The sequence below is a fragment of the Triturus cristatus genome, chromosome 12, assembly GCF_964204655.1.
Source record: "Triturus cristatus chromosome 12, aTriCri1.1, whole genome shotgun sequence".
NCBI classification, from domain to species: Eukaryota; Metazoa; Chordata; class Amphibia; order Caudata; family Salamandridae; genus Triturus; species Triturus cristatus.
The window spans coordinates 839,092,320-839,113,659 of record NC_140595.1 but is presented as its reverse complement, the minus strand read 5'-3'; the positions used below and the strand labels follow the sequence as shown (position 1 = coordinate 839,113,659).

Genomic DNA, 21,340 nt, shown 5'->3' with positions numbered 1-21,340 from the left:
CCTATTGTCCAGGCCTCCCCTGCCGGAGTTTCGGTCAGCAGCAGGAGGCCAGACCTGTGTCTGTGGCAGAGGCATCCATTTTGTAATGCCAGGGCTCAGGAAAGTCCTACCGGGTTTAGCCAGTGTGAACATGTCTCTCCCTCTAGAATGGTGGAATGCTACCCCCGCCGCCAGGACTGGCGGGGGAGGGTAGTATTCCAAAGCGTTTGACACAAAACACAACATGTTTTGATGCAGCCATCCCAAAGTTAGCATTTACCGCGAGGTTATAATGCACTTAAGAGTATATGGTATGGCTGTATCACAGAACAGCCATAAGGAAGTATTTCCGAAAGCTGCAGAGGGGCTCAGCTCATGCTTGGGTACCCTCTTACATAAAACTAAGCACTCTGCCTTCAGGATTGTCAAGGCCTGCCAAAGGAGTGGCTTATAGGTTTATATGTGTATGTATAAGGTAGTGATCTAGGTAGCCTATACCACAGTAAGGGGTGCAAGCACACCCTTACCCAGGCTGCAGTAGCAGACCTGTGGTGTCATTTTGGAGTGCTTCCCAGGGGTGGCATAATATATGCTGCAGCCCCTGGTAGGCCTCTGAGCAACTTATGCCCTAGTTACATAGTATACCATATACTAGGGGCTTATAAGGCACTCCAGAATCCAATTAGATATGTACCTAATGTACATGGAAACCATTTTAGAGAGGAAGCAGCTAGGCTGGGGTCCTGATTAGCAGGGCCACAGCCAGACTAAGGTAAAAAAAACTGTGAAACACCAGCAAAAGGTGGTGGTACCCCTGTGAAGCAGATCCTACTCTCCTACAGGTTGTACATCTGACCATTATTTCACTTAGGAGTTATGCTTCAAAACTATCACTTGTTAGTATTTCTTAGTGCAGTGGTGTGAGAGAAAGGCACTTTTTTTAATTTTGAAGAGATTTTACATGATGTTTGTTATATGATTTAGATATCAAGCATTCTCCATGCATGGCTCATGCTACAGGCCCTGCCACGCGTGATGCACCTCTGAGAAGCATGCACACTGAGTGCCAGCACTGGGCCGAGCTTCAAAAACATAACAATAGAAATGTTTCTGATGCTAGGCCCTGCTGGCACACAGCGTGTATATTGCTCAGAGGTGCGTGGCACTGGCAGGGCCTAGCTTCAGAAACATTTCTATCTACATGTTGTTATATAACATCCCTTTATTAATGTAATAACTGCACTTTCACGATTGCTTTAAAAGCCTTCTTGCTTCTCCAATTTGCTTGAAAATGCACAATTTACCCACTCTTTTTTCAAACTTTTCTCAGGGGGAGAACCCCCCGAAATCCCCCTAAAGCTGTTCGGGCTCGCATGCTGCACTCGCTTTCCATGTTTTTTTTTTTGCATATTTATATAGCGCGAACTCGACCCGAAGGTATTGGAGCGCTTTACATAGCACCGTATTTACATTACACATTCAGGCACGGGGAGACTAAGTGATTTGCCCAGAATCACAGGATGTGGACGCGACCTCGAGGCTCGAACCCTGGTTTCCTGCACCAGAGGCGGCAGCGCAGCGTGCACTGACAGAAAGTTTACGCCACACCACTTTCAAATGTCATCAGCCACCACTGCCTGTGATCCATTTTGTACTACGCCTGACCCGTTTCATGTTACGCATTATGCAGGTCTTTCCACCCACGCATATTTCTCCCTCTTATCGAAGTTGAAATGTTGGCATGGATGACTAGACCGTCACCCCGCACTGAGAACATTACAGAGCCCTCCTTTGGCATCTATGTATTCAATATGATTCACAGAGTAGTCTGGCAAACATTTATGCCCAGCAATGTGAACACATTTAATAAAATACTTTGGCGTTTCAGTTTCACATTCATATGACAAACAGTCATTCTGTAGTTTAAAGTTATTTCTTCCACCCCTCTACCGGTGCAAATCGTAAATTTACAGGCTCATCATTGCGCATGCGCAAGCGTGGCAACTCGCAGGCTCAGCCGGACCGGAACGGATAACTATGGTGCGCAGGCGCAATAATTCAAAGCACCTGCTCTGAAGAGTGAATATAAATCAAGACTCCTTGCACAGTTGCACTACTTTTTGGCGCATGCGTACTACTTCTTGGAGCATGCGCAGAAGGGCAAGTCAAGTGCGCATGCGTATGAGTCTAAGGCGCATGCGTACTAGTCTAGGGAGCATGCGCACTAGTCTAGCGAGCATGCGCAGAAGGGCGTGTCGTTGCGCAGGCGCGGAAGCAGGGATGCGGTGCCTGGCTGTGCTCGAGGGTCGCCACTGACAAGCGAGCAGCTGTCGGGCCTTAGGCCCCCAGAGCGGCCTGCTCCGGGCCCCAGCACCGAGGCCATGAGCGGAGGGGAGATACGGTGAGTGTAGGCTGGGCGGGGTTCAGGGGGGGGGGGAGAAGCAGAGTGTCCAGAACGGACTAAGAGCAGCCAGGTATGGGGCAGAGAGGAGATCGGAAAGGGCAGAGAGCTGGGGTCCTAGAGAGTGGTCAGGGCAGTAGGGCTGGGGTGTGCAGCCCGGAACAGAGACACAGAGGAGGCAGGCATGGAGCAGAAGGGTGGGGTAGTCTGGGGCAGAGTACTGGCGTCCTAGAAAGTGGCCATCGGAGGAGGGCTGGGTCTGCTACCTGGAGCATGGAGGCAGGAGGCAGGTATGAAGCTGACGGGTGGGGTAGTCTGGAGCAGAGGGATGGGGTCCTAGAGAGTGGCCATGGGAGGAGGGCTGGGTGTGCTACCTGGAGCATGGAGGCAGGTATGGAGCAGAATGGTGGAGTAGTCTGGGGCAGAGGGCTGGGGTCCTAGAGAGTGGACAGTGGCCAGGGGAGGAGGGATCGGGTGTGCTTCTTGGAGCAGAGACACAGGTGAGGCAGGCATGGAGCAGAAGGGTGGGGTAGTCTGGGGCAGAGGGCTGGGGTCCTAGAGAGTGGACAGTGGCCAGGGGAGGAGGGATCGGGTGTGCTTTTTGGAGCCGGGACACAGAGCAGGAAGGTATGGTGCAGAAGGGTGGGGCAGAGGGCTAGGGTCCTAGAGAGTGGACAGTGGCCAGGGATCGGGTGTGCTTTTTGGAGCCGGGACACAGAGCAGGAAGGTATGGTGGGGTAGTCTGGGGCAGAGGGCTGGAGTCCTAGAGAGTGGACAGTGGCCAGGGGAGGAGGGATCGGGTGTACTTCTTGGTGCAGGGACACAGAAGGGGAAGGTATGGTGCAGAAGAGTGGAGGCAGAGAGGCGGTAGTAAATGGCAGAGAGCTGGGGTCTTGGAGTGGCTTTGGGAGGAGGGCTGGGTGTTCTACCTGGAGCATGGACACAGGAGGCAGGTATGGAGCAGAAGGGTGGGGGTAGTCTGGGGCAGAGCGCTGGGGTCCTAGAAATCGAGCTGTGTGCAGGAGAGGAGGGCTGGGGTGTGCTGCCTGGATCAGAGAGACAGATGAATAGGCATGGGGCTAAAAGGGTGGTGAGGAGCATGGTACAGGCCGGATAGTTATGGTACTAGGGTATGAGTAGTTGGTGGGAGAGTTGGGCAGTGGTGTACTGCCCGGAACAGGAACGCAGAGTGAAGCTGGTATGGGGTAGAAGGGTGGGATCCTACAGAGCGGGGGGGGGGGCATGTAGCAGTGACACAGTGAGCCCCTAATCTTGGGTAGAAAAAGTAAGTAGCATTGTTATGTCTCAGGCAGTGGAATTCTGCGATCTCCGACCCTGAAGGACTCCTAACAAGTCATGTCTGCGCTTCAGTGGCGCCACAGGAAGTGACATGCATTAGACATTATATGGAGGACAGCAACACTGTCGGACAGTAAAAGTGCTCTGTATCTGTGTTTGCTTTTGGTAGCATTGATTTAAACTCCTAGGGGTACATGTGTTCTGTTTTAATGCAGCAGTTGCCCCAGGGCCTTTGTGCCCTGGTGGAACTGCACCTGTTGCACCATTAATAGACTCCCTGATTTCCTCCTATTCACAATCTTTCCCTTACTCATTTTAACTCACTGCTTTACTCATTTCCATGCTAGCTCTTATTCATATTTACTGATTGAGTCTTACTCTTTCATTTTCATTGACACTCAAACACGTTGAACAAACACTCAATCTCTCATTCACTCTCAAACGGTTTTTCTAACATACACTTTTTACATTTTTAATTTTTATTTTTTTAATACTTTTTCTTTTTGCAGGCGACTTAGAGGCTTCAGAGCAGAAATCCAGTGATGGATATTGGATCCAGCAAGCCACGATTCCTAATGAGAAGCCAGACAGAACGGCAGGGCCAGGTTTCAGAGGAAGACCCACCTCAAGCCCTCTCCAGCTTCCTGATAGGTCTGGCATTACAGTCCTATCAGAAGCCTGGACATGCTCGGGATCCTGCCTCTGCTGCTGTGTGGTTCCTCATTTGCTTCAGGCATACACTGATGTGCGCTCTGACAGCCCCCTTTTAGCAGATGTACTGGTCTGTCTGAGGCATGTGTAGTGTCTGCTAAATTAATAGGATTGTGCCTGGGTTAGGGATAGTAGTGGAACTACATCCCTTACAAGTGCAATCCAGACATCCAGCTGCAGATTGATGTAGCTGAATCATCTCTCGATCCACTCTTCCTGTCATTAGGTCCCTGTGGGAGAGGCAAACCATGCGCACTTCAGAGTTCGTGTAAACATGAAAGTCATGTTTGCATTAGCACTTACATTAAATGATTACAAGTACAATAGTTACATTTAGCAGTGGTTCCTTGTGTTCACAGTTGGCCTTTAACACCCTGGACCCCTAAAAAGGAGCCGCCCCCGCAGAACCGTGCAAGGCTGACTTATTCAATTATACCTTTTTTCCAGTAGACCATGGCAGTACTAGGCAACAAAGAGCTATCCTCGGGCTGTATGCTGCTGTGGCTTGTACTGTGAGGTGATGGTTCCTGGCTCTGGCTCTGTCTGTAAAAAGAGAAAAAGTACTGTGAGCGTGTATCTTCCAGATCTCAGTAGAAAGGAGACTTTTATCGGGAGCGGTAAACTGTTGCATATTCGGGTAGTCTAGCCCCCATTTAGTTACACTTGGAGGCCCTGCCAATCTGCAGGTAAGGGGCAGAGTGAGAGGGTCTGGGGTGTGATAAGAGATGTGTGTGGGGGTGGAACATTAAATCAGTTGGATAAGGGCCGGCGGGTCCATTCTCTGGTTACAGATGAGGTGTATGGAAAGAAATAACGTATGTGAGCAAGAGTTAACGGTCACATGATTGGACAAGACACCTTTACGTATACGAGGTTGGTGCATATGACGGAGATGGACAGAAAGATGGTGTGTAAGAAATTGAGGTGTACACAGTAAACATGGCTAAGAGGGATGTATATTAAAAGGGGTACAGATAAGCAAGGTAGGTGTAAAAAAACAGGGTACTGATAAATGAGCTAGAGGGGTTTGTATGAAGAGTGGGTACAGTTAAGAGCGAGCAGTGGGCTGGGAAGGGGCTGCAGATGAGTGGACAAGAGGACAAAGATGAGGGATGGAGACGGATTTTGTGGGAAAGATGTGTGTCCTGGGAGAAGGAATGTTTGGTCAGAGGAAGACATTGAGGCCAGGATTTAGTTTAAGTTCGTTTGCTTAGTACAAAACGCTTACCAGTTACAGCTCCAAAATATGTGGTAGGAAAAGAAGAGGGTGAGGACAGGGATGGCCCACAAGAGGAAAAAGGCTTCAGGAGTGTGAAGACTAAAGCAGCAAAATGAGTTTGGCAGGAATCTAATAGTCTCATTGTGCTGCAATGTTGAGGGAGTGGGAGTTTTGGTTGTGTTTGCAGGCTTCCACATCAGCGAATTGTGAGCGGACACATGGATGGAACATCACACTTGTTCCCTAGCAGAATAAACCAGAAACTGTTTCTTCACTGCTGCCTGTCACCTCTACCATTAGGTGACTAGTATTGCCAGCACTTTTGACGGCTACAGGGTCCTATGGGGGTGCTGCCCTTTCCTGGAATAGGAGAGAACATCCCAGAGATAGCGGTGTGTATATTGACCATTGATGGTCAGCCCTTGGGTGAGCAGCGGGCTTTCAACTGTGTATTGTTGACCTTTGCGTATGCTCCCGGATGTAGGTGATGTCAGTGTTGTGTGGGGTGAAAACCTTTACCCATGCGCCCCAGGGTCCTGGTGGTGTGAAAGTGTGTTTGGACATCTCACAAGGCTGTGCAATACGAATCAAAGATCTGCTTTTGGTTCAGGTGCCCAGAAAAAATTGCGCATAGCCTATCTTTCACTTCCAGCAGCTACCAGGTCAAGTAAAACACAACTAACAAGGTGATCGAAAGAATGCTTGAATTAATCTCTCTTGCGGCCTTATTCCAGTTCTTCACTTTTCACCCACCATCGCACTCTAGCCAGAGGTCCACCTTATGCAAATCAGTATTGTCGCTGCTCCTCTTGGGATCATCCAGGCCGAACCTGAACTGTTCTATTGAAGCAGTATGATGGCTGCGTTTCGTTTACGGTGGACCAAACAAAAAAGATCCTGCGTGCGAACGAGTAGTTACTAGCAGTTGAGAGTAATTGGATCTTTCCAACAACCACCTTTTTGTATTCTTGTTGAGAATACAAGTGCGAGGCGTGTACCGCCCATACTGGTATTGTTGGGCTTCCAAAGGAGGCCACTGTGCCTGGTTGTGCGGGTACGCTGGTAAAGGCAAAATAGGCATAGTACTGAAAGTGATAGGGTGTTGGCTGTGACCGGTAAGGAGGGAGCTCCAGATGGGGACCATTGCTCTAAAGATTTGTTTGTAGTGGGGGTAGGCCGGGTGCCCTGGGCTTTTCCATGCCATTGTTCTGAGGGAGATATTTGAAGCTTTGTGGACAGGTGTCATTCTTCAGCATAAAGACCTTCGTGCTGCGGGTTTGATGGAGGGCAAATTGACAGCATTAATTATATGTGGGGTTTTGTGGGTTTCATGATGGATGGATAGATACAATAGGTTAAGTTTATGTGGCCAAAGGCGGACCGCCTGTTTTGGTTTGCATACATCAGTATGAACTGCTCTCCTATCTCGGAGCCTCAGGCGAAATAATAGTGGTACAAATTAAGTATATGGATGAGATTTTGAATGAGCTGTAATGTGTGGAATAGTTTGGTATATTCAGGAGCTATGCACATGAGATGAATTTGAAGGAGGGTGGGGCAGACTTAGTAAACGTAAGGTATACATTGTGGCTGTTATTGTCAGGGAGGAGAGGCTATGTGCGAGGATATGGTTCGTGAAGAGGTCATAGAACCAGTGGAAATGGGTGAGTGGCTGTCTAGTGGTGAGCACCAAAAATGCTGACGGGATGTTAGATTCTGTTTGGTCCTGAGGAATTTTAATCAGAGTTTTAAAATGAACTGTTCTCCTCTTCCAAATGTCAACGTGATAGATTTGTTTTCGGACAGGGTCCGAATTCTTTTTCAAGTTGGACTTTGATTGAATCTGACCACATAAAGTTACATATTCAAATACCCTGACTGTCTTTATAACTATAGAGGGAGTGTTTCAATTTAATCTCTCTCCTTTTGGTGTTGCCTTAGTGGTGAGCGTTTTCAGTAGCATGTATTATTTCTTCAAGATAATCTGCAGGTGGTTGGAGATACTGTGGACGAAAATAATATTGCCATTATGTTCTGCGGTGGCTTAGTAATGTAGTGTAATCTCTCTTAAACCCAAACATACATTTCTTGCAGGAGTGATGGAATTCCTCAGGTACATATTCTGACGACACAGTAAGTCCAATGGCAGATATATTTTTTTTTTTTTTTTTTTTAAATATTTTATTGAACAATAAATCAGTTACAAGCATGGGCCTACAACCACCAGGGCCGGCCGCTAGATGCAGAAAGGATCGTACATTAGTTAAGGCAGTAGGCGACTCCTGGGGCCCAGCCCCGTAAATGGCTCCGGATAGTTCGAAGGAGGCAGGAGACATAAATTTAACATAAATAACAACTAAAAAACAAAAGGCGAGGCATAAGGGCAAAAAACGTGGGTCAGGCTACATCCGGGGGACTCTACTTCGGACCTTCAATTAGCTATCAAGAGGAAGGAGTACTGAAAGATCGGGGGGGGGGGTAACGGGAGAGGAACATCTATATTCGATTATTACAACCAGTTGCAAGGAACTATCAAGGGTCAGGGGGACAAGGCAATATCGGTGTCCACAAGGGGGGGGAGTACAAATACCCCCCCGATACGCGTTCCATTGCCCCCAAATTCTACCCCATGCCCCGGGTTTACCACGGGCCACATACAGTCTTCTCCCTGAACATACACCAATCCATGTTCTCCTTCCATACTGACACGGTGGGAGGCCGCTGGGAGCCCCAAAGCTGCGCTATATTCCTCTTGGCAATCATGTTCCCCAGGGCCGCCCACCGAGTCTGAGCCGCGTTATAATCATTGGGCTCCCACACATTCAGGACACAGCGACGCACCTCCGGCAGCAGCGCAACTCCGGTGACTTGTCCCATGACCCCATGAACCCGACGCCAGTATTCCGCCACCTCGCGGCACTCCCAAAGGATATGGAGAAAGGTGGCACTGAGCCCACATCCCCGCCTACAGAGCCCATCTTCCGAGAATCCCATCGAGACCAAACGGGGACCCGTCACATACACCCGGTGGAGAATCTTTAACTGGACCAGGCGGAGACGGGCTGGAATGGCTACTTCCTTAGGGGACGACAGTGCGGACTGCCAGTCCTCGTCGTCTAATTCCACCCCATCCCCCGTCCACGCCTCCCGAAGGCGCACCAATAGGTCAGCCCGATTATTAATAAGTTTTTTATAGATTAAAGAGATAGTACTGTCGGGGACATGGCCATCAAGTAGGCGGTCCTCGAGGGGCGAAGAGGCGGGGATCTTAGTCCCCTCTCCAAAGACGGAGAGCAGGGCGTGCCGAACCTGGGCATATCGGAAGAACTCCCTGTCCGTGAGTTCGTATTCGCTCTGGAGCGCCGCGAAGGTCTTAACCGCGCCCTTCCTCCATAGGTCTCCCACTCTACTAATACCAATCGTGTCCCAACGGTCAAACCCTTTCGTCGTCCAGAGGCTTCCCAGTCGGTCGGAGGCAAATAAAGGAGTAGCACATGTTAGTCGCTCACTCCAGCCCATAGCTACATTGGCCGCCTTCCAGATCCGCACCGCAATCTTAGTAGGGCCCGTCAGGGTCCGTCCAGCCGAGCGAGAGTAAAGCGCCCTGTTATAATTCCCGCCGGGAAGCAAGAATTTATCCATCTCATACGCCGGATTCAAGTCAGGCGCATACGTGGCATGGTTAATGGCCGATAACTGCGAGGCCCAATAATACCTGCGAATGTCGGGAAGCGCGATGCCCCCATCGTACCAGGGGAGAGTAAGCTTGGCCAGGGCGATACGCGCCCGTCCGTCCCACACCAGTCTCCTCTGCAGGCTCTCCACCTCCCGAAAGTAGGCCACTGGAATGACATCGAAGGAGTTCTGAAGTGCATAGAGGAATCTGGGAAGGGACATCATTTTAAACAGTGCTGCCCGACCCAGCGGGGACAAGGGCAGCCTACACCACCGAGCCGTGTCCTCCCTCAAACGCCGAAGTGGAAGCAGGAGATTTTGCTCATAGCGAGCCACCGGGTCCAACGAGACGTATATCCCCAGGTATTTAAAGCCGGCCTGAGATACTTGGATCGGAAGCCGAGGCGGCAAGAGAGGAGGGCCACCAGAGATAGGATAGACACAGGATTTAGACCAGTTAATCGTGAGACCCGAATTTCTCCCATAGGAAGTCAGAACATCAAAGAGAACGTTAAGCGACTGCCGCGGCGAGGTAAGATACAGGAGAATATCGTCAGCATATAACGAGACCCGATCCTCGAAGCCCGGGGCCCACCGGATCCCCCTGATCGAGGGCTCCCAGCGGAGCCAAGCAGCGAGTGGCTCCAGGGCGAGAGCAAAGAGCAGAGGGGACAACGGGCACCCCTGCCTCGTACCCCGACCGAGCGCGAAGGGCCGAGAGACCCGCCCATTAACCACCACCTGAGCCATGGGTCCCGTGTAGAGAAGCTTCACCCAGCCAAGAAATCCCTCCCCAAAGCCGAATTTGGTCAAGACAGCCCAGAGGAACGGCCACTCGATGGTGTCGAAGGCCATCGTGGCGTCTAAAGAAACCAGCACGGCCGGTTCGGAGAGGTACTCCGCCCTGGCGAGGGCGCCATGAAGACGCCGCAAGTTGAGGGCGGTGTTGCGATGCGGGATGAAGCCGCATTGATCAGGATGAATCAGATCGCAGATGACGCTCAACAAACGATTGGCGAGGACTTTAGCCAGGATTTTAGGCTCTGCGTTTAGCAGTGAAATAGGCCTGTAGGAGGCACAGCGGTCCCGCGGCTTACCTTCCTTGGGGATCACGACTATCGTGGCCAGTCGCTGGTCGACAGGAAGGGAACCTGCCTCAAGGGACTCCTGAAACATACGACGGAGGAAGGGCGCTAGTTTATCCGGGAGCAACTTATATAATTCGATAGGTAGACCGTTGGGACCCATAGCCTTGCCCGAGCGAAGGGATCGAATCGCAGTTGCTATCTCATCTACCGACAAGGGGGCGTCCAGCTGCTCACGGTCCTCGACGGACAGGCCGGGCAAAGCAATATCCCTCAGTAGAAGGCAAGAGTCTTCCTCATCCCTATCAGTCACCGGGGAGTACACGGCCCGGAGGTGGTCGGCGAAACATTCCACAATCTCACCAGGCTCAGTCACACACACTCCATCCGAGACACGCAGCTCCGGGACCACACGATTCACTCTCTCCTTCTTGTCCAGCCACGCAATCAACTTACCCGCCTTGTCCCCGGCATCATACAATCGACCCTGCTGCTCCCTATACATAGTTTTGGCAGCGTCAGTGACAAGAGACCTGTATTCAAACTGTTTCAGGCTGAGGGCATGGAGCCCGTCCGGAGTGACACCCTCCTCCAAGGCCGACTCCAGCCCCGAGATGTCAGTCTCCAGCTTCACCACTGCCTCACTCTTGAGCTTCTTAGCCACCACTATCTGGGAGAGGGCGTGTCCGCGGATTACGGTTTTAAAGGCTTCCCACAGGGACATTGCAGACAACACCGACCCCTCGTTTTCAAGGAAGTATTGGTCCATAGCCTTAACCAGGCTATCGCGAGTCGTAGGGTCTCGCAGGTACCACGGGTTAATGGGAGCGATCCGCCCTGCAGACCGTGACTCGGTGTCAAAGAGCAGCCACAGCGGGGAATGATCGGAGATACCCCTCGCCAGGTGCCTGACCTCTCGAATTCGACCAGTCTGCGCCGCGGGCATAAGGAAATAGTCTAACCTAGAAAGACTCCCATGTGCCCCAGAGTGAAAGGTGTACTGACATTGGGTCGGATGCATTAATCGCCAACTATCCACCAGACCGAAGGTCTCCAACATACCACCTAGCCATGCCTGGGCAGCGGGGAGGGCCCTGGGTGGGTGACGATCCAGGTCACCCGAGACCACCGAATTAAAGTCCCCGCCCATAAGAAAAAGACTGTCCGGAAGTTCAAGCAGCATTCGACCCAAGTCCGCGAAGGTGGAGTTCTGGAGGCCCGGGGGGACGTAAACTGAGACCAGGGCAAGGGGATGCCCCTCCCACCTCCCAGTCAGACACACATAACGCCCTCTGTCATCTGAGACTACCCTGGTGATCTCCAACGGAAGTGAGGATCGCAGGAGAATGCCCACCCCCCTGGAGCCAGTTGTGAAACCAGAATGAGCCACGAGGCGGTATCCCCCCCTATTCATTGCATGGCAGACATTACCAACCAGATGCGTCTCCTGGATAAACACCACATCAGGAGTCAGACGACGCAAATACTGCAGTACTACACCCCGTTTGATACGGTCCCCCAACCCATTGACGTTCCATGACATCAGCTTCAACCCGTCCCCCCCCATCCCCTCCAATAAATCAAAGGTCCCCCAGTAAGCAGCACAGTTCCCGATGGTGGACAAAAATCAATACCTCGCCCTGCAAACAAAAAACACACAACAAAACAACCCCTCCTTCCCCCCCCACCCCCCCCAACATCCAACTCCCCCCACCCTGCACCCCTGCGGGCCAAAAAACCACCCCAACTTGCAGTGTGCCTGTCGCCCAACTAACCCCATTCTACGAAAAGACCCCGGAGGAGGAAAGGGACCCGACCCCGCCCGCCCCCCACACAGGTCCTAGCAAGACACAATGAACCAAAGAAGTACAACCCAGCTGAACAGTGCAAAATGGCAAAATCAAGGACCAAAAGTCACTCCAAAGGGGACCCGTCACCGTTGGCACCTGCAGAGGGCCCGGGACGGCCACCTCTGTCCGGCAGCGAGTCCAGCCAGTCACTCACGGCCACAGGAGAGTCAAAAAAGGCAGTCCGATCCTCATGTTCCACTCGGAGTTTTGCAGGGTAGAGCATAGAGTACTTTAGGCCCAGTTCACGAAGACGACGTTTCACCCCCTGGAATCCCATCCGCTGTTTCTGTACAAGTTGGGTAAAGTCCGGATAAAAGTTAATGGATGAGTTCTCATGTCGAACCGGGCCATGGACACGTGAGGCCTGCAGAATCGCATCCCGGTCTCTGTAGTAAAACAGCTTGGCCACGATAGGCCTCGGGGGGGCCCCCGGCCGTGGTCGACCGCCCGGAACTCGATGGGCCCGCTCCACGGCAAAGAACTTACTCAAGCCAGCAGGGGTCAACTGTTGGAGGATGAGCTCCTCGACCAGGAGGTCAACCGGGCGGTCGTCGGAGGACTCCGGTACGCCTATGACACGGATGTTGTTGCGTCGGGCCCGTCCCTCGAAGTCCTCCAGCCGCCGGGCCATCTGATCGTTGACCACCTTGATGTCACCAAGCGCGGCCTGCAGGCCCGACACATCCGCCCCAAGGGTGGAGGTCCGCGCATCGAGAGCCTGAACCCTCTCGTTTGTTTTGGAGAGATCCGCCCGTATTAAGGTGACATCAATTGCCACCGTGTCGATTTTACGGGCCAGGGCCTCGTATTGCGTGGCGATGGTTTCCCTGATGCCATCAATGGCGCCCATGATATCCTGTAGGGAAAGTTCCGAAGAGACGGACGTGCCACCACCGGTGGCGTCCGGGGGGGGACCGGCCGCTCCAGGGGAGCCTCTGCCCTGAGTGTAGCGGTCCATGTTGTTGGTCTGGACCGATCCCCCACGGAGGGAGGCCTTAGTCTTACGCCCCTCGGGGCCCCCCTTGCCCCCCATGTGGTCACGGACACCGAGGGGGACCGCCGATCAAAGTAGCAGAGGCACCGACACCGAAGACCAGCGCCTCACCCGAGCCCACAATATGGCGGTGCGGGGGGACCCAAGGCGATAGGCACTCTAGTGGCAGGTGGAGACAAAGCCTTGTGCAGAGGCCAAGGATACACCCCGCCACCTCAAGCGCTCCACCGGCCAGCCCCCCGAGGTCCGAAAGTGAAACCGAAAGTGGTCGAGCGGCCCCTGGCACCGCGCTGCAGCCGCTGTTGTTCAATTGCGACACGGCTCCACGGTTCACCTTCGCCCCGGGCACCTCCGTCGGGTGGGTCCCAAAAGTTCTAACAACGATAACTCAGGATTCCCAGGTCCGATTCAATTTCTGAAAAGAGATACGTGCTCAGCCGGTCTTCATCTCCCAGATTCCATAAACCACATCAGGATATTCTCAGGATAAATTCCGAGGAGCAGCGAGGGTCCGGGGAGCCCTGTGCTCACGCGACCATCTTGGATGCGCGCTAGGCTCCTCCAATGGCAGATTTGTTGAACGTGATAAGGGAAGCTCTGAGAACCAAGAACAGCTTTGGCAATTCATGGATCTCATGACATATTGCACAAAGGTTCAGTGCTGCTGTGTCTTGTCACATTCTCTCCAAGTGAACACCTCCTAAAAATAGTTAAAACAAAGTAAGTAAATCTGAGAAATAATAAAAAATCAGCTGTAGCATCATGACACATGCTCGTGAGCTTATATGCCATCACGGTGGATCCGGCGATACACTGAAGACAAATGTCTCCCACAGAGGCATTGCGCATGCGTAGTGTGAAATGTGCATACATGTTTTATCCCACACCGGCCAGGTGGTACAGTGAAAAAAGACTGATGCATCATCACTGCGCGTACATGTACGTTTGAGGCATTCAGTAGCATTTATAGATCATTATGCTGTTGTCGGACCTTTTTCTTCATTTTTTTTTCCATCTTATTTTTTTCAGGCATTAGTAAAGCCAAAAAGTTACAACAAAAAAAACAGGAAGAGGGGGGTGTTAAGGAGCCTATGCCTAGTACTATCTCCCTGTACTCTTAACCTGCCAAATATGAAGAGACTGGCAGGCTGGGTTAGACCAGGGAGCAGAGTGTTAGCTCCTAGTGTCACTCTTTTAACCCTGGTCTATAATCAGAGTGCTGTGTGTTGGAGAGCTACAGAGAAGATATTTTTTGCAAAAGAACGCAACCCTTCCCTTGCACTTGCTTACCCCGTGCCCTACAATGTAGATGCTTCAGTCGGTGTTCGTGGAGCTTGCAATCTGGTGGTATCCTTCCAGTCTCCTCTGCCCATAAACCCTCCTTTTATCGTGGGCTAGAGTGAGCCTAGATTAGTTATGGGAGAACCAGGATCTTCTGATCTTGAAGAAAGCACATCGTGCATTGGCCACCATTTTAAGGCTGAATCATGTCGACCCAAGCAGGATTATCATGAACATATTTTACCCTGTATCAACTTTCTCCCACTCCTGAAGTTGATTTTAGTTTTTAATGGTGCAAGTCAGTCGGGGATTATATAGGTAATTGATAACACACCTGCCACGGTACAACTATAGCCACACATCATTAAGACCTTCACATCATTAAAAACAAATCCTGCTACACAGAGAACATAAGAATCTTAAGAGCTGTGGACGAGCCCGCCTTACGCTATGAAGGTGCTAGCGTAGCTGCACCCCAATGAGGATTAATGCCGTGAAGTGCAGATGAGGGGCTCCGTTCTCTTTAAATATTGTCTCTCTAAGTTTCTACACACAGTACCCAGACTATGTAACCATGTCAAACTAGAAGCTAACAAAGGGCTCAGTTTTCAAACAGAGCCTGCTAGTCTTTTAATTTTGATAAAGCTTCCAGGTTGGCTGACACCTGTCAAAGGCAACGTTTTTTGGTTGTGCCACAGCTTGTTTTTATTTGTTGGCTCTCAGCCATGCTATGTTTATATTCAGACTAGTATCAAGATGTTTATTGTGCATCTGTCATGCCTGGTTTTCTCTGCACAACAAAAATCTACAAGTTGCTTTTAGTGTCCTGCATCCAATCCTGTTTTGATGCACAACTTATTGGAAAGGGGACACGCATCGTACAGAAAGAGGCCGTTTGACTAAAAGTGACTCTTTGGTTAAAAGGGTATGATATGCCTATGCCTACCCCGTGTATGTATATGTGTGTGTGTGTAAATAACTCCACACTTTGGTCCCAAAGTAACCATACTGTGGCATCCCCTGCTGACCACGCTAAAAGTCCTGATTCCTGCCAAGAGGCACGGATGCTTTTGTGTTCCAAGTCATGCACTGTATTTCATATGTATATGGGAGTTTCTGCAACCTTAATACTGCAATAACAATTGCAACCGTACCCCACTGCACTTCATTCATTTACAAAGCCTTCGTCTCACCGCCTCTTTTTCAGACAAAATGATGAAGAGAGTAATGACCCTGCTGAAGTACCACCACAAAGTGAGAAGGAGACCTGCAGCACTGGAACGGTAGAGACCACCATAAAATACAAGGTATGGCGTAGGACAGGAACCCGCCCCACAAAGATTCCTGAACAAGACAACCTAGAATGTAAGGCAGGCCTGTATTACAGAGGGCACGGCATTCTCTGCAGTGGCCACTGGTGGTCAGCTGCTGCTCTTAAATAAGGCTCCCGAGTTCAGTTTCTACTGTGTGTGTGTATCTATATGTGTATGTATATTTATTTATTTAAATCTCACATGTGGGCAGATAGTAAAATAAACTGTTTCCATATCTGTGTCTAGGTGACATGCGATTGTCTCCCCGTGCATCAGTCAGGAATTTCAGACAAATAACTTGTCGCTTTGACAGCACGGTGTACTGAAAACTGCTGATATTTGTGGCTTTCTATAATGCAGTATAGTATATGCCATTTTCAGATATATAGCCTTTAGTCATCCAAGCATAGCTCAATTAATGTAGAAAAGGTATTTTGCAGTGTTTTGCCATAAAAATGTAAATGTGTATGAATAAACACAGGTACGTGGATTGCGAAATAGCAATCGCCGAAGTTCCATAGAGTTCCATTTGCTTTCTATTGCCAAATCATAATTTTGTTTCTTAACTGTGTTCACCAGCAGACATGCAAGTGTCACATTCTTTCTGCCTACTCAGCCGTGCTTCTAAAATCCTTAGCAAAAGCTGGGTAGCACCAGCGCTTAGCACTGCGACAGACTTGTCTGAATGAGTTGTGCAAATGTTGACTATAGTTCTTGGGAGGCTTGTTCCTTCAGAGTGCCTACTCCTCTGCACGCTTATGTGATTCCATATTTGAGGCCGATGCTTGTCAGAAGTTGCCCTTGCTATGTAACTAGGCAACTGCATCTAAATATTGTGTACAGTTTAAGTGCTTTTATGCCCCCCTCTGGGCCAGGATCAATCCTGATTTGGTGATCTATTGATGATGTTTGTCTTCTCTCTCTTCATTTAGCTGCTATCACATTATTTAGCTTGTTAACAATGTCGATGTCTCTATGGGTTTTCTCCAGCACTGGCTGTGTTTCCTTGCAGACACTTTAGATGGTTTAAAAAGAAAATGGAGGGTTTAAACCGAGGGTTACTGGTATGAGTAGGAGGAAAGCACACATCTGACATGACCGGATCAAAGCTTTGAAGCACATCTAAGCACTGTGACATCTCTATACATTACATATTTTCAAATTCAGTTTCCTTCCGTCTGGGCCCGTAATCTTGTTAGTACATTCATAGGTTACCCAAGAAGAGTCCTGGAAACTGAAGTTGTAAAAAGTAGGAAAAGCGAGAGGACTTCCATCATGGAACTTTCATTTCTCCCCTTAAAAAAATCTTTGTAGATATTTAGAATGAACTCAATGGAAACAGAAAGAAGTAAAGAAAGTTGACACAATGGACTGTAGGGTGCTGTTTAGTGCTAAAACTCTCTTCTAGTCCACTGAAACCGAGCCTGTACGCCCTAATTTCTGTTCACAGGAAAGATCTGAATAGATTGTGAATGCTTTTAAATACAAGTGAAGGTCTGACAGCAAGTGACAACTTTCCGCCCCCTCCCGCCGAAAATCCACGCAATAATTCTAATCAGGGAAAATTCAATCCATCCCCAGGCCATTGTACATGCCTGGGATCTCGCCTCTGTTCCTCTTCCGACCAGTCCATGGGAATTAGGTGGAAGCGGTACTCTCACTGAACTGGGATTCTATCCGGCCTGTGGGTTCCATTTTGGAAACTGCTGACCTGATCATGTGCAGAAGATGGAGGTGAGGTTACATTCCCAGAGGCTGGAAGCATAATTCTGACGTTCCTGACCTAGACAGTGAGATGGGGAAATAGACCAGCTTTCCCTTAATAATTCAATAAAGTCCTTTTGCTGTAAAAAAAAAAAGCTGCTGTTTAATCTTTTCTGTTTACAGCAATTTGGTGTAGACAGGACCTGCAGCCTCAGTTCAGAATGTGAAGAGGGGGCCAGCCTTTTGTCTCTTTTCTTGATTACTATCGGTGTGGCTGTTGATAGTCTGGTGCAAAATGCTCCCACCTCTTTGTGCACCTGTTATGGGTGCTGCAGCCTGTAGATAACCCTGCAGTGAGGCGCATCCCTCTAGGCAAAGATGGAGACGTTAAGTCATATGAAAGTAGAGCCCACCCAGACCTTTTGTGAAAAGTCCAAGAATACACAGCCCCTCTCTGCTGCACCTCTAGGAGAACGGAACAGTCGACTTTCCTGTTGTTCCAAGTTCTCTCTGACCAAGGAGGGGTTGCTCCACAGAGCGCCCAGAGGAATACTGCTTCACCAGAGCTAGTATCAGCTTGATAGTCCGGTCCCCAAAGGTGACTGGGCATCACTTGAAGTCTTCTCTGCTAGATCTGTCTCCCTGTCCTGGACCTTCAGTGCTGTTGTTGGAAGCGGATAAGGGGAAACTGTGTGATAGAGTGGTTACTGCATGGTTTGCTGTACATGGAGACCTACTTGGGCCAACGTTGACTCCCAACTAGTGTACAACTAAGCTTGAACAAGACTGCCTTGAGCTCCGTTAAATGACGGATTGGTCAAGCCCTTCCTTGTAGGGTCATCCTATTGAGGAATTGAGCTCCACGTCAAATTCTTCTTTGACTCCTAGTTTTCATGCCATGGTAAGTGTTACTTGCTAAGGAGTAGCACCATCCTGCTTGGTCAAATTTATCTTCAAAATTCTGAGGTTAACTTTTTCTAGAAATCAGGCTCTTGAGGCAATCTACCAATATCCTGTTGCCACTGCTAGTTGCACTAGTCACACTGCTTATGGCCCCCCACAGTTACTTACTTCAGTACGATTTCTCTCTACTTTCTTTCAATCCGGATGCCTTGCGTGTAAAGGAGCCATTACATCTGTTGGCAGCTTCTTCACCATCTTCTGCCTCATGATGGACATGTCATAGTACACATTTTTAGCTGTCCTTGGTCTCCCTGGACAGAGGCCAGCCTGGATTTGAGATCCTAGATTGTCACCTGCACCCCTCAGACAAAGATAGGAAGTGTCTATAGTCACCACTGATGTCTTCCGGTCTATGGTGCCTTATTGCACTTTGCTTGCTCATATGGGAGAAGCTAATTATTAGAAAAGGCTGCTGAGTAGAAAACCGGCATTTCCTCAAGAGGTAAGATAATTGCAACTGTTTACTAAACTGAACTTACTCCCAGGCATAGAAAGTAACAATGTGTGCTATTAGGAGTACTGCTAGGAACAATACACAACAAAGGCCAACTTCCAGCTACACCTAGTCATGCCACCCAGGGTACAGGCACTAAGTGGTTCAGGCAAGAAAAGTCAAACTTTCCAAAAGTGACCTTTTCAAAATCAAGACTTAAAATCTGACTTTACCATTAAAGACTGTTTTAAATTACAATTCTTTTGACACCAAACCTGAAATTCCTATGTGCTCCCAATTGAAAGTTATCACTTAATACATGTAAAAAGTTAACCCAATGTTAACCTATCAGAGAGAGAGGCCTTGCCGTAGTGAAAAAACAAATTTGAGTTTTTCACTACCAGGACCTGTAAAAGTTAAAGGGACATGTGCAACTTTTTAAATACACTGCACCCTGCCCTATGGGCTGCAGGGCTAGAAAAATCCACTCACAATGTTGAGCAAGATTTAACAGGGTGTTCTATTTTTAGAGACTACTCGCCTGTTCTGGCGAGTTGATAACAGGTGTTCCACTTGCTCACAAAGTGAATGAGAAATAAAGGATGCCTTTTAAATCTTATCTTGTCACATTTTCTCCGCTTTCAGAGACCGAGGTCAAGTCAGTTTGTCTTCCTACACTGTGAGAAGGTGGCCTGATATATGCTGTCCACTAGTTCTAGTGGGCACCTTGTATCAGTCCAAACAACCCCTTATGGTGAATGGTTAAAGACGACCTTATGTGAAAGCTATCCTAGTGGTAGCTATGGAGAGCAGCCTTCGGGCTAAGTCTTGAAGGAATGTAAAGTAGCTTCTTTTACCAGTCTATAATCTCTTGACTGATCAAATGAAAAGACAACCACACCAGGTATGTATTCAAAATATATGTATTTAAGGCTAAACACACCCCTGTAGTCTCTTTATGAGACTGGAGTTCGAAGTGCTAAAGTTACAAGTGATTAAGCATCAGTAAAAGCACAAATACACGTTTGAGCCCTAGGGGCGTTCCAAACCCTATACTAAAATAGTGGTATAAGAACCACGACTGTAATAGGCACCTGGCCTATTGCCTCTAGAATCGCTGGGACCCCAAGGAACCACTCAAGTTAGGAACACAGGGGACCCACGGGAACTGTATGCAGTGTGGAAACACAACCGTGGGTTCCTATTACTTTCTATGGGGAATGTCGCAGTTGGAATTTTAAAGATTAGGGACACTTCTAATCGAGTCCGGTCCAAACCCTCTTGGACTTAGGAAGTTCTAGGGCTAGCACCCACGAGAGTACCGGAGAACGGGAGTTACCTCGCCCAGGGAACCCGGGTGCATAGGTGTCTTTTGGTGTCGGGTCGCGTCGTCGATTCCAATGGAAGCCTGCAAAGAACTACTGCTGCCGTGAAGAGGAGAAGTGTCCGGAGAGATCCAAGCCTGGATCTAGGATGTAAGGAACCTGAAAGCAGTGGGGACAGAGTCTGGGTCACTTGCCAGTGACCTAGGGCAGGATGGACCAATTGTGTTGTTGCTGCAAAAGTTCAGTGTCCAGGGGTCACGTTTCCACGTTACCCATGATAGCCACGGACCTCAGCTCTGCTGTGAACTCAGGGTAGCCTCGGGAAAGTCTGGAAATCCACCTCTGGGAATGCAGAGACTTCGGCGTCTGGCGGGAGCTTCAGTAATGCAGACCGGTCAGTTGCTTCTTTGGTGCCTGCCAAGCAGGGGAGTCACTCCTTGACCCCAAGGGAGATTTCTTCTGTCTTCTAGTCGTGATCGAAAGTCGAAGGTCCAGGATATATGTTTCAGAGGTTCGTCCAGGGTAATCTAAAGTCCTAGGGACTGGATTCCTATACTTATACTAAGTTTAGGGGATGGACTAACTCTAAGGCTCCACCTATGGGTGGGCCTGGGGTGGGGGTGGTTACACCCCTTCGTCCAGTTTCGCGCCAGAGCAGGGGCTGAGTGCCCCTGCAAACGGTTTGAACTGGGCTACGCACAGGGACACCTTGTGTGCCCCAAGCAGTGTCTCAAAAGCATTCCCTGAATGCACCCAACCTGCCACAATACACATCTGTCTGTCTAGGGAGGTGGTTACACCACCCTGTGACAGGAAACCTATTATCCAGGCCTCCCCTGCCGGAGTTTCCCTCAGCAACAGGAGGCCAGACCAGTGTCTGTGGCAGTGGCATCCATTTTGTGATGCCAGGGCTTTGAAAGGATTTAACCGGGTATAGCCAGTGTGAACATGTCTCTCCCGCTAGAAGGGTGGAATACTACCCCCTCCGCCAGAACTAGCGGTGGGCGGGGGTAGTATTCCAAAGCGTTTGACACCAAACAGAACATGTTTTGATGCAGTCATCCCAAAGTTAGCATTTACCGCGAGGTTATAATGCACTTAAGAGTAT

The 21,340-nt window shown here is 49.6% G+C and overlaps 1 protein-coding gene across 2 annotated transcripts in view; it reads left to right on the top strand.

The window, feature by feature from the left end:
- Nucleotides 1–2,189: 2,189 nt before the first annotated feature.
- The window catches only part of LOC146783023 (eukaryotic translation initiation factor 4E type 2-like), a 92,642-nt gene continuing 73,491 nt past the window's right edge, over nucleotides 2,190–21,340 (top strand). Inside the window, exons 1-2 of one of the 2 annotated variants that reach the window (XM_085639225.1) lie at nucleotides 2,190–2,380; nucleotides 15,702–15,801. In XM_085639225.1, coding sequence (XP_085495351.1) covers nucleotides 2,361–2,380; nucleotides 15,702–15,801 — 120 coding nt within the window. In that variant the 5' untranslated portion in view covers nucleotides 2,190–2,360. The remainder of the gene's footprint in view (nucleotides 2,381–15,701; nucleotides 15,802–21,340) is intronic. The other variant, XM_085639224.1, reaches the window with a different exon arrangement.